The sequence below is a fragment of the Vidua chalybeata genome, chromosome 11 (genome assembly GCF_026979565.1).
Source record: "Vidua chalybeata isolate OUT-0048 chromosome 11, bVidCha1 merged haplotype, whole genome shotgun sequence".
NCBI lineage: Eukaryota > Metazoa > Chordata > Aves > Passeriformes > Viduidae > Vidua > Vidua chalybeata.
The window spans coordinates 4875909-4889012 of NC_071540.1; the positions used below are offsets into that span (position 1 = coordinate 4875909).

Sequence of the window (13104 nt, forward strand, 5' to 3'; positions counted from 1 at the left end):
TGGAACAGGCAGTTCAGATGTAATTTAGAAGCTTTTCAGCTCTCCCTGATTCTGCCTGGGTTCTGCTCGATGCCACACACACAAACTGATTTATTGCACACTACGGCACAGCACCTGTTTGATATCAGTACATCCAGAAGTAGTTCCCCAAAGTCTCTGGTTTCTCTAAACCATGCAGGAAGCCCAGCACAATGCATAGACAGGAAAGAAGAGCCTGGGCTGATCATAGCTTTGAGACCACAGACACCTTGTCCCTGTAGCAGGGCTGCAGGACACATGCTGCAGGCAAACTGCTTTTTGAGGCTGCTAGAGCCAATAAGGTTGTGAGAAATGACTCTGTGCATGTGAAGATCATCTAGTGCTGTTCTGCCCAATAGAGAGACAAAACTGGAGGCAAATGGTCTGGATTCACTTTCTGCTTTAGATCTTTGTTCAAGCAGCCACCTCCTCTCAGGGGCCTGTTCCCTCATCTGTACGTGGGAGTGTTTCCCTGTCCTCCAGAGGATGCTGTGGTTTCTAAAGATGAGAAGCATCTGCTATAAAGAAAAACCTCCTGGAAGGGTAGAAACAAATAGAAAGGGTAAACAGAAATGTATGCACTTCTGGGGCTGAAAAATGTGAGATGCAGCAGAAGCAGAAGGAGGTCTGTGGCTGGCTGAGGCTGTTTTTCCTTCTCTCCTGTTTCCATAGAAACCCAGTGATGTCCTGACACTGCAGTACCAGCCTTTGGCTTTAAAAAACACCTGCCTGCTGCCACTGGACCTTATGCTGGACTTGGAGCAGCCATTCCTGGTCTGTGATGAGGACCAGAAGCCCCTCCCAGACGGCCAGGTGAGCAGCCCTGGACTCCTGCAGTGGGGTCTGAAGAGGAGGGATGTGGTGGTGCCTTTCTGTTGGGAGCTCCTTGAGTCAAGAAGTTTATTCTGCAGTATCAGCAGTGGGCTGGCCTGAGCTGCATCAGCAGAGCTGCTGAAGGAATCAAAATCTTATGTGAATTGAGAAGATCCATCCTGGCTTTAAGGCACAGGGAGAAGGGAGCAGGCAACTGGGTCTGGGCAAGCCATGCAGTAAAGGTGTCTCCTGGAAAGCATGCCAGCTCTCCAGCAGCCACCCCCTTGTATTGGGGCTGAGCACAGAAACGTGGGCCTGAGGGAATCCTGGACTAGACTGTGGTGCCTGCAGTCAGACCCCTGCTGATAAGAAATGAACTATGAACTGAGAAGCCCATGTTGGGGTCACACTTTGAGCATTTGCTGTTTCATGCTGTCAAGACCTTGGGACATCATGCCACAGGTGATTAATTACTGTTTGTGTCCTTGCAGCCTGTGACAGTGGGTGTAGGGGAGACCTGTCATCTCTACATCGCATTTGACCCAGCTTATAAACTGGATTTTAAGAGCTGGAAAATAGAGAAGGTTCTGAAGATAGACATGGTCAGGGGCCATCCTTTTGTGGAGCGTATCACCCTTCGGGGAGAAGTCCACTTCCCAAATCTCCGAATCCAGCCCGGCACCCTGGAGTTTGGCTGCATCGTGGCTGGCACTGAAGAAGTGCGTTCTCTGGAGATCACCAACCGCAGCCCACTTCCCGTCGAGTACCACTGGTCATTCCATTCGGACAGCCAGGTGAACAAGTTGAGGTATGTGCACCTTTGTCCTCTCCCTGAAGCTCTTCTTGCTGGTGTCCTGATTGTACTTGGCAAAGAACAAAGCTGTTGGCCTAGGATCTGACAAATAACGCTGACCAGCCATGGTCAGGCTGGATGCTCAGGGAATAGGTTTTCCAGCAGTTTGGTGCTGCCTAGCCCCCATAGGGGTTTCTCCTGGGAAGGAAAGCTGGGGTGAAAGCTGCTTTCTCTGACCTCTGTGGCCTGAGGCAGTGTCCACCTTGATGAAGGGCTCCTAGTCCCAGCTCCCACAGTGCTGCTGGAGGCCCTTCTGGCCCCTCTGCTTTGGGATGGGTCCTCTCTGCAGGAGCTGCTCTCTGCTCCTTGCCTTCCTCCCTTGCACTGTGCTGCAGGATGCCCAGAAAGTCCCAAGACCAGAGAAAGAGACACTTAGTGCCTGGGCTGATGCTGAACATCTTGTTACCTTCCCTTTCCTTCTTTGCTGAGACAACTCCTTTAGTGCCAGGACAATTTCATTCCCAGGGGTCAGTGTTCAGTGGACACCTTGGATTCTTCACTCCCTTTTTTTTATGACACTTGTTACTCATTTTGACTTTTCCCCACTGCAACATGTCCCTTATGGGTTCTGAACTGCTTGGCAGCAGGACTTGCTCATCACATCATCTCCTATCCCTGCCTCCCAGAGAGTTTCTGCTTTAGAGTGAAAAATGTCATTGTCTGGGCATCATGGTCCTGGGAAGTTGCCTCAAACCATTCATTCAACTAAAGACAGTGGGCTAGATGATTAGGGATCTCTCGGGGGCTATGATGAGAGAGCCCCTCATCCAGAAATGAAGCCCAGCCTTAGATAACAGGCTACATAGCAAAAGACAGTGATTCTTTGGGGAGCAGGTCATTACAGGCCCTGAATGCCTGTCTGGGAACGGAGCATCCAGGTCGGGTTTGACTGTGTGGGGAGCACTTGCAGCTCAGCAGGGTGACAGGCAGGCACGGCTTGACTGTGTCCCTCACGTGGCATTAGAAACACAAGCAGAGTTACCCTGAGCACCTGCTTCAATTTAAAATGGGGAATGTGACCTGAGTCCCCTGGGAGTGTTGGAAAATGTCAGCCAACCCCCCAGCAGTGTCAGGGAAACATTCCTGATAAATACCTGGTGGAGCTGCAGAGTTTCTGGCATTGGGCACTGGGGGGGTTTTGCTGGCTCGTCACTGGCTGGGTCTGCCCCTTGGTGCCTCAAATCTCACCTTTTTTCTTGCCTTCTCTGTCTTTTCCTCTCTCACTGTGCTTTTTGCATCCCCACAAGGTGTTAATCCCTGTCCTCTCTAGTTGCTCAATGCAATCAGTTGCAGCTGAAAGGCTTGGGAAAGCTGTAAGAGAGGCTGGCAGGGCTTCTGGCAGGGTTGGATTTGTGTGACATTGCAGGGGATGAGATTCAGAGAGGAACAGCAGCATCCAGTTTCCATAGATGGCTTGAGGGATTTCTTTCTGGAAGAAACCAGTGTTGGGAGGCGGGGACTTCCCAGCTTAAATGGGACTGGCACTTTGCTCACACTTCTCTTTGTGGATGTTTTCTTCCTTCAGGAAATGAAAAAGATGAGATCACTAAGAGTCAGACCTCGAAGACTCGGAATCCGAAGACTCAGGGCCTGAAGCCCCACATCCCTCGTTCTGGCATTGTAGTAAGAACAGCTGCAGCCCTGTTTAGCACATGCCACCCTCCCCATATCACCTGAGCCCCTGGTAGCCCACAGCAGCTCCCCAGTGCCCTGATGGCACCTGGGACCTCCCTGCCCACCGACAACCTTGTGTCACTCCAGCATTGCCCCTAGGGCTGCCACTCTGCTCATGGTCTCTTCTGGGGCTGCACCAGCTTCCTGCTACCCTAGGGAGAGGTCCTGAAAGCCATGCTCCAGGGATGGAGTTGATGGTGCTTTCAAGGAGATGCAGGTCATTGCTGGGGAGTTTGTTGGTCCCAACCCAAACCCTGCCAGATTAACAGACCCAAACAGCGGCTGCCTGATTGTGCCCTGGGGCTGTGCTGGCAGTGCTCATCTCCAAGAGGCACCAGCTTGTCGCCCTGGTTATCAAGAGTTTTCTAAAGCCTTCTGAGTTTACATTCTTGTAGAGAACTTTCTCACACAACTTTCTGTAAATAACCTTTTGCATTCTTTCATAGAGGCGGAGAAATTTGATGTACAGGTAGTTTGTCCAATGTCGTTGGAGAGGTGGCACGTTCACCCTCCAATCCACTGGCATCTTTTGAGAACTATAAAAGATTGGAGTCAGAAAAAATAAATTAGTCTCTTCATCGTGACCAAGGCTGTGGTGCGTCGTTTTTCCTTGTGTCATTTGGTGACATCTGGTGGCCGCCGGCGTGCACTACAGCTTAGGTCGGGTGAGAGTGTGCTTAACCCTCCCTCCTCTTTGGCGTTTTGCCTGCTGTGTTAGTGATGGAACCCTCTATCGGTTTCGGGATGGAATCTCTGATGTTGGATCTCTGGAGGGATGTCCTGCAGAGGAACAATGTTCCCATCTCCTGGAGTGATTTTGAAAGGCTGTTTTTGTGGGCGAGGCAGCGGGGGTTCTTTTCTGACCTTAGGGAGTTGATGGCCCGAGAGGTGTGGTCTCAAGTGGGGGACAGTCTCATGAAAGCCCTATTTGATGACTGCTCTGTGGACGTTGGACCATTGCTGGTGCAATGGAAATTGCTAGACGTGGCTTGGCCGGGATCTGAGTTTGGCAGCTCTCGGGGCTCTTTAGGGGAACTGTCCGTCTCGGACGTGGATGACGGGGAATCTGAGTTTCTGCAGGATGCAGGCGCTTCCCCCTCTCCCCGAGACGGTGAGCCGGAAGACGGTTCCCCCTCTGAGGTGGATCGGGCTCCCAGCCTGCTGGCTTTGAGCGAGCGGTCGGTGGAGCCGGCTCGGCCGCCTCGCCCTGCTCCGCGCCGCAGACGCAGTGAACCGGGGGCAGAACGGCCGTCTCTCTGCGCTTTCCCAGCGCTCGGGGACGAGGTAGGGTTCGGGGATCAGCCCCTGCCTCTGACTGCGTCTAATTCGGTGACGACGCTTTGTCCGAACTGCGGCGTTTCTACGACATACCCCCTGGGGGCGGCGGGAGCGGGCTCACCCGCCTCGATCTCGGGCTCGTCTTCTGAGGGGAGGTCGTCTCCCCTTTCTGAGCCTGCGCAGCCTGCTGGGCATGCGCCGGCAGTGGAAGCCGCGGGGGGCGGGGCGTTGGTCAGTGTTCCGCCAGGCCCCGTCCCAGCAGGCGGGCAGCCCGCCCCGCTCCGCCCGGCGGGGCGGTGCCGGCTGCGCGGCTGCGCGGCTGCGCGGCTGCGCGGCTGCGCGGCTGCGCGGCTGCGCGGCTGCGCGGCTGCGCGGCTGCGCGGCTGCGCGGCTGCGCGGCTGCGCGGCTGCGCGGCTGCGCGGCTGCGCGGCTGCGCGGCTGCGCGGCTGCGCGGCTGCGCGGCTGCGCGGCTGCGCGGCTGCGCGGCTGCGCGCGGCGCGGGCCCGACGCTCCTCGGGGCCGTGCCGGACTCCCTTGTGTCGTCCCGCAGTGCCGTGACTCCGCGCGCCGCGGCTCTCTCTGCGCACCATCCCTTCCCCGCGCCGGGGGAGGGGGGCGCCGCACCGGGTTTGCGGTCTGGGCTGGCGCCTGTGTCCGCCGCGGTGCCCTCTGCCAGTGCTGCGGTGGACGGCACTGCCGAGCTGCCGGCTGGTTCGGCTCCGCCTTCCCCGCCTGCCGCGGGGGCTGACGCTGCGGAGCAGCGGGGCGCTGAGGTGTTTACTTTTAGCGCGAATGCTGACGCGGTCAGTGGGAGACCAGTAGGTTCCCGTGGCCGCGGGTCCTCCCCATCGGCTTTGTGGACCCTCCCCGCCTGCCAGGTGACCGTGCGTCCAAGGGACCACGGGCGGTTTTGGCAGGAGGTCCTAGATAAGGCTGAGGAGATGTGCGACTCTGCTTCCTCGCAGCATTTGCGAGATCGCGGAGGAAGTTCCTCTGGCTCTGCTGATGCTGCGGGGGGCGGGATGTCAAGTAAGGCTGCACTGTCCCGCAGTCAGGCGGCTGCTGTTGTCTCTGGGGAACCTACGGGACGGGACACGGCAGATGATGCAACCTTACTAAAGGGTCCCCAGGCTTTCCCTGTGCTTAGGGGTGTTACTCATAACACCCATCAGCCTTTATCGTTTAAGGTACTGAAAGAAATCCGTGATACCGTTGCCCAGCATGGTGTTGGGTCTGCTGAGGTCATGCAGACGCTCCGAATGCTTGTCGCTGATATGCTGACACCGTATGACATCCGTTCTCTGGCACATGCTCTTTTTGACCCTGTGCAGGTTGACGTTTTTGAGGACAAGTGGGCTCGGTTAGTGGCCAGCGCAGTGGAGAAGAATGCTACGCGGGGGCCACAGGATCCCAGGAGTGCAGTTGGCACTGACATGTTGCTGGGCACAGGCAATTACGCTGATCCCCAGGGGCAAGCCGGATATGGTCGCCTTGTGATTGATCAGTGCCAGACGTTGGGTTTGGCAGCATTGATTCAGACTCTAGAAATGGCTGCTCCGTTGCAGCCGTTTGTGACCATTGTTCAAGGGGTCGATGAGCCCTTCATGAAATTTGCAGGGAGGCTGACTGCCTCTGTGGAGAGGCAATTGGCAGATCCTGAGTCAAGGAGACTTGTGCTTGCGAACCTGGCCAGGAGCAACTGTAACGCAGAATGTAAGAGGGTCATACGGGCTCTTCCTAGTACGGCTACTGTCTCGCAGATGGCAGAGGCCTGTGCAGACCTCAGCCCCTCGGTTCAAAAGATGTCTGCTTGGGCTAATGCTGCGCAGCCAGTCTGGGCAGTGCCGCAGGGCTGGCAGCAGCAGCGGGGGAGTGCTCGGACCAGCACCAAGCAGGGGAAGAAAGCGCAGAAGGGAAAGTTTCCCCTGTTCTTGTGTGGCCGGTGTGGAAGGCCTGGCCATATGTCATACGCCTGCAAGGCAACTGTTCATGCCAAGCACTGCCAGGCCCAGGAAACGGGGGGCGGAGAGCGAAGGAGAAGCGCGCCCAGACACAAGTTCATCTCCAGACCCCAGAGCCCATGGAGGTTTGCTCAGCCAGCTTGCAGCCAGCACCCGGGGATCAGCAGGCGTGGATGTCTGCACAGCAGCAACAGTTGTTTTAGAATCGTCTAAGATACACAAGGTTCCCCTGGATGCCTTTGGTCCCTTGGGTGAAGGCGTGAGTGCTCTCCTTATGGGGAGGTCTAGTGCCACCCTTCAGGGCATCACTGTGCACCTGGGTCTCATTGATGCAGACTTCACAGGGCAGATCTGTGCAGTGGTTTCCACACCCGCCCCCCCGTCACGATCCTGAAGGGGACACGGCTTGCTCAACTTGTACCTTTTAAGCCTTCTGTTCGCAGGATGGCTGATCAGCCGCGTGGGGCTGGCGGTTTTGGGTCCACTGGACCGCCTCAAATTCACTGGACCGCTGTCCTGACCAAAGACCGTCCCGAGATGTCGTGTACTCTGTCCATCCCTGGTGCGACGCCGTCAGAGATTCGCCTCCGCGGGCTTCTTGACAGCGGCGCTGACGTCACGGTTCTCTCCCTTGCCGCCTGGCCTCCGGACTGGCCCCTGAGTCCAGTGGAGACGTCTGTCGCAGGACTGGGGGGAACGGCGCGATGTTACGTGAGCCAGCGGTCCGTGCTGGTCACGAACCCAGAGGGACAGACGGCCTGGGTTAGGCCGCATGTTACTTCTACTCCTGCTAACCTCTGGGGGAGGGATGTTCTGTCTGCATGGGGGGTGCGCATCGGGACGGGTTTTTGATGGGGGCCACTGTGACGAAGGGCGCAGAGTGTCCTACACCTCCTATACGGTGGCTGGTGGACACACCTGTTTGGGAGAACCAGTGGCCCCTACCTCAAGATAAATTGAGCGCCCTTCGAGATTTAGTGTAGGAGCAGTTGGACCAGGGCCATCTGGAGCCTTCTACCAGTCCCTGGAACACTCCTGTCTTCTGCATCAAGAAGAAGTCTGGGAAATGGAGGTTGTTGCAAGACCTCCGAAAGGTCAATGCCGTGATGGAAAGCATGGGAACATTGCAGGCGGGTATGCCATCGCCTACCATGCTTCCTGCAGATTGGCCGATCTTCATCGTGGATTTGAAGGATTGTTTCTTTACAATTCCTTTGCATCCCGATGACAGACCAAAATTTGCCTTCTCGGTGCCAGCAATAGACAATGCTGAACCTGCACAGCGATATCAATGGAGAGTTTTACCCCAGGGGATGCGCAATTCCCCGGCCATATGCCAATGGTACGTGGCTCGTGCCTTGTCTGGAGTTCGCAAGCAGTTTCCTGGTGCACGTCTGTATCATTATATGGACGACATTTTGGTGGCTGCTTCCACCCAGGATGAGCTGCTGAGGATTCAGCCTCGGTTGCTCGATGCTTTGCATGCGCATGGACTGCAGGTGGCTCCAGAAAAGGTCCAGCAACAGCCTCCTTGGAAGTATTTGGGGCTCAAAATCCTGGCACAGACAATCCGACACCAGGAGGTGCAATTTGTGCATTCAGTGAAGACACTGAATGATGCCCAGAAATTGATGGGTGTCATCACTTGGTTACGTCCGTACCTGGGACTAACCGACGCACAGCTGTCTCCTCTGTATGATTTGTTGAAAGGAGACTCTGATCTAAAGTCGCCTCGCGCATTGACCCCTGAGGCGCGTCAGGTGCTGGAGGAGGTTCAGCGGGCTGTTTCTGCCCGCCAAGTTTATCGCATTGACCTCTCCGTTGATGTCACTGTGTTCATTACCACTCCAGATTCGCATCCCACAGGTATCATTGGCCAATGGAGTGACGAATGGTCTGACCCCTTGCACATCTTGGAATGGGTTTTCCTGCCCCATCAGCCGCAGAAGACGGCGACTGAATTGGCTGAGTTGCTTGCTCGGTTGATAATCAAATGCCGGCAACGGTGTTTGCAATTGATGGGTGCGGATCCCGCAAAGATCATACTCCCGGTATGCCGGGAGGATTTTGATTGGAGCTTTGCACACAGTGTGTCCTTGCAATGTGCTCTGGAAAATTTCACAGGGCAGATCACTTATCATCTGCCCAGCCACAAGCTACTGCAGGTGGCGAAATCCACACAAATTTCTTTGCGGCCCAAAAATAGTCAGGAACCCACGAATAGTGCAAGGGCCCACCGTCTTTACTGATGGTTCAGGGAAGACAGGAAAGGCCATTGTTACTTGGAAGGATGGATCTGAGTGGCAGGTTCTGAAAGGTCATCAGGATGGGTCAGCCCAGTTGGTTGAATTGAGGGCTGCTGTCATGGCATTTGAGAGATTTTCCTAGGAACCTTTCAATTTGGTCACGGATTCCGCCTATGTGGCTGACATTGCACAGCGATTGGGTCATTCGGTCTTGAAGGAGGGCAGTAATCCTGCCTTGTTTCATTTACTGAAAACCTTGTGGTGTGCCATTCAGGCCCGGGTTCATCCATTTTACATTTTGCATGTGAGGAGCCACACCAATTTGCCAGGGTTTGTGGCAGAAGGTAACGCGAGGGCTGACAGGTTGGCTAACCTGGCATGGGTAGCACCTCAGCCTGATACACTCGCACAGGCCAAGGCATCGCATGGGTTCTTCCATCAGAACACACATACTTTGCAGAAGCAGTTTCAGCTGACGCCAACTGAGGCTCGTGACATTGTCGAGTCTTGTGACGACTGCCATGCGCTTGCTCCGCCTTTACCAGCAGGGGTAAACCCCAGAGGCCTTAGGGCCTTGGAGCTTTGGCAGACCGATGTCACTCAGATTGCCGAGTTTGGCCGGCTCAAGTATGTGCATGTCACGGTGGACACATTCTCCTCCGCGATGTGGGCTTCTGCTCACACTGGAGAGAAGGCCCGCGATGTCATTGCCCACTGGAGGCAGGCCTTTGCCGTTCTGGGCGTACCTTCTGCCGTGAAAACCGACAATGGTCCTGCTTATGCATCACAAAAGGTGCGGCAGTTCCTGCAGCTGTGGGGTGTGTCACACAAGTTTGGTATCCCTCATTCCCCGACAGGTCAAGCTATTGTAGAACGCGCTCATGGTACTCTGAAGCGGGTTCTTCAAAAACAAAAACGGGGAATGCAGGGTGAAACCCCACACAGTCGGTTGGAAAAGGCTTTGTACACCATCAATCATCTTACAGTGCAGCAGAACTCAAATAACCCTGTCATTTTGAATCATCATTTCTCATTGCAGGCTGCAGATGAGGTACATCAGCCTCGAGCAAAGGTTCGAGTGCGAAATTTAGTCACCAAACAGTGGGAAGGTCCCTATGACCTTATCGCTTCGGGGCGCGGGTATGCTTGTGTGTCCACAGATACTGGGACGCGCTGGGTACCTTCGAAGTGTGTTCGCCCTGACCTGCAACCGCAGAGACAGAATCCGGCCGAAGGGCAACATGGAGCCCGTGACCAACCTGAAAGGCATCGAGTGGGTGAATCGTTGAGTGATGACTCGGATGCAGACAACGCGAGTGATCACTCTGATGAGTCCTCCATGAATGAGCACTGAACATTGTTCATTTTTCTTTTTCTTTTTTAAACTGAAAAGGGTGAGATATCGCCCTGGTTATCAAGAGTTTTCTAAAGCCTTCTGAGTTTACATTCTTGTAGAGAACTTTCTCACACAACTTTCTGTAAATAACCTATTGTTTTGCATTCTTTCATAGAGGCGGAGAAATTTGATGTACAGGTAGTTTGTCCAGTGTTGCTGGAGAGGTGGCACGTTCACTCTCCAATCCACTGGCACCTTTTGAGAACTATAAAAGATTGGAGTCAGAAAAAATAAATTAGTCTCTTCATCATGACCAAGGCTGTGGTGCGTCGTTTTTGCTTGTGTCATTTGGTGACACCTCCTGACTTCCCAAAGTCATTGCCAGGTGGTCAGGCCATGGGTTTCATGGGCTTGAGCTGAGATTTTACAGCAGTGAATAAAGAAATAGTCACTGCGTTTGTATCCTCTGTCCACTTGGACATGTAGCCATGCTTAAGGACTGTGGTTTAAGGACTGTCCTTACTCCTCCTTGCAGAGTTAACCTGCTCGAGTATGTCCTGGACATGGGCCCTGTCCTTAAGGGTTACACTGAGACACACACTCTGAAGATCACCAACCCTGGGCAGATCTATGTGTCCTTCCAGGTCATTGTATCTGTCCTGCAGGACACAGGTAAGCAGTGCTGGAGACACTTCCTGTGGCCTTGAAGGCGGTGTCTCAGACAGATTAGCTGAAGCCACTGAACCTGGGGAGGTTTCTGAGGTTTCTGTGGTGGAGGAGAGCAGCCAGGAGGCCGAGGTGTACCTCAGTGCCGTTGCTGCCCACAAGCAGTTGAAGCTGAAGACGATGGTGGTTCAGTTCAAGGATACCCAGCCCTCCCAGACAAGGACAGCCACGTGAGTGCTGGAGGCCAGGCAGGGCCCTGCGAGCAGGAGCTGCCTTTGCCCAGGGCTGGCCCAGTGCCTGCTTCCCAGAACTCTGCCCCAGCCCAAAGCAGCACAGGCCCATTTATGTGCACGCAAAGCCAAGCAGGAGATGGTGCTCAGGAGAGGTTCAATGCTGCCAAAGCTTTCTGCTGAAAACAACCATGGGTTTGCTTTCACTGCATGTCACCTGTCCTCATCTGCTCAAGAATAAGTTTGCAGTCAAACCAAGGCCTAAAGTCCAGAGCAAGCCCCTTAGCTTCAGTGTCCTGGGCACCATGTTGGCCCTTTCCTCTTAAACATCCAGACTTGGAAATACTGTTTTGGGCCACCCAGGACAGCAGTCTGAGCGTGGCAGGGTTGCCTGGGGAAGAAGATGCTCCTCAGCAGAAAGTGGTACCAGAAGTCCCTCAGACAGTGTTACTGTACTATTTGCTTTATATTTATTGGACTTTTTTTTTTATTCCTCCTTTTTGCTTTTCAGTTTCAAAATTCACAACACAGGGAAGGAAGCCCTGGAGTACTCCTGGGAGCATGCCGCAGATAGAGAACCAGAAATCTTCCCAGATTTCACCCATGACGTGCCACTGTTCTCCATCAACCCCTCCTGTGGCGTCCTTGCTCCTGGCCAGAAGCAGACCTTTCATGCGCAGTTCTCCCCAAAGTGTGTGGGGAATTTTAAGGCCACCGTGCTGTGCAGGTGGGAAACATCTTTGCCAACTCATGCTACTGATGGGTATCACTGAATCACAGGGTGGGACAGGGTGGAAGGGACCACAGTAGGTCAACTGGTCCCACTTTCCTGCTCAGGTGGAGTCATCCCAGAGCACAGGGTTGTGTCCAGAGGGCTCTGGAATGATTCCAGTGAGGGACACTCCACACCCTCTCTGGTCAAGCTGGCACCTGCACAGGCAAGAAATTCTTCCTCAGGTTCAGGTGAAATTTCCTGATCAGGTTCTGCCCATTGCCTCTCGTCCTATTGCTGGGCATCACCAAGCACAGCCTGGTTCGTCCCCTAACACCCTCCCATCAGTCCCTCTGACTGGGATGGGGAGGTGGGCCTGGAGCCAGGCAGCCCCAGAGAAGGCAGCAGAACCACCCACATGAGCACGGAAAGATCATCATCTGGCCTTGGTAGGGAGACACTGGGAAAAGACACTGTATGAAACATTAAGCTCCTGGAGGGTTGCAAAATCTGGAACGAGAGATCTGGGGACCAGCCAGTCCCTAGCTCTGCTTCCTTTGGGACAAGCAAGGCCTGCTTCTCTACATGGAACCTCGTGTGCTGTAGTTGGTCCCCAGGCACTTAACTGGTCATGTTCCTGTCCTTGCACCTCTGCAGCCTCCATGCAGCGAGTGCAGTTGTTCAATCTGCTGCTCACTGCTTGCACAGGAAGAGGATGCAACACTGTGTGCTCTGCAAGGAGACAGAAAAGCGGCTGGCTGGGAATGTTCGTCAGGCTAATACCAGTCCCCTTCTTCCTAGGATTCCTAACCTGAAGCCAACTCAGAAGAGGGTGCGGGTGATTTTGAAAGGCAGAGCCCGGGAGGAGAAGAGTCTTGGTAAACCGAAACGCTCTGCGTTACGGCAGACAGAGCAGGATTCTGAAGCGGGTGCACTGGAAACTACCACCTGAGTGACAGCATCTGTGTCAGCTGGAGCATCCGGCAGGAGCCGGCAACATCGTCTCTTCTGCTGCTGATGGTCTCCTGCCCTAAGTTAATTAATTACTTCTTAGTTAATTGTTAATTCTTAGTTAATTTAACACCGACCTAATAAAAAACTGATTAATCTTATTTATAATTACTTCACAAAAGGAACCGGTTTGTGCTGACCAGCCAGGGTAATTAAATCAAGGGCTTCAGCAAAAAGAGGATATAAAAGGAAAGGGTGGATTGTGAGAGATGAGGTGGTATTTTGCTGAAGCCAAAAGGTTATTAGGTTAAAGAATGAAAGGTGTTGGTTCTATGTGGTGTTGTTTGGATTTGTTCTGGTTGGTT

The 13104-nt window shown here is 54.1% G+C and overlaps 1 protein-coding gene across 1 annotated transcript in view; it reads left to right on the plus strand.

Annotated features, from left to right (window-relative positions):
- LOC128793714 (hydrocephalus-inducing protein-like) overlaps positions 1-12900 on the plus strand; it is a 29909-nt gene extending 17009 nt beyond the window's left edge. The window contains exons 14-18 of the mRNA XM_053953089.1: positions 691-831; positions 1323-1639; positions 10716-10852; positions 11588-11803; positions 12590-12900. Of these exons, the coding sequence (XP_053809064.1) occupies positions 691-831; positions 1323-1639; positions 10716-10852; positions 11588-11803; positions 12590-12603 (825 nt within the window). The 3' untranslated portion in view covers positions 12604-12900. The remainder of the gene's footprint in view (positions 1-690; positions 832-1322; positions 1640-10715; positions 10853-11587; positions 11804-12589) is intronic.
- Positions 12901-13104: the final 204 nt, after the last annotated feature.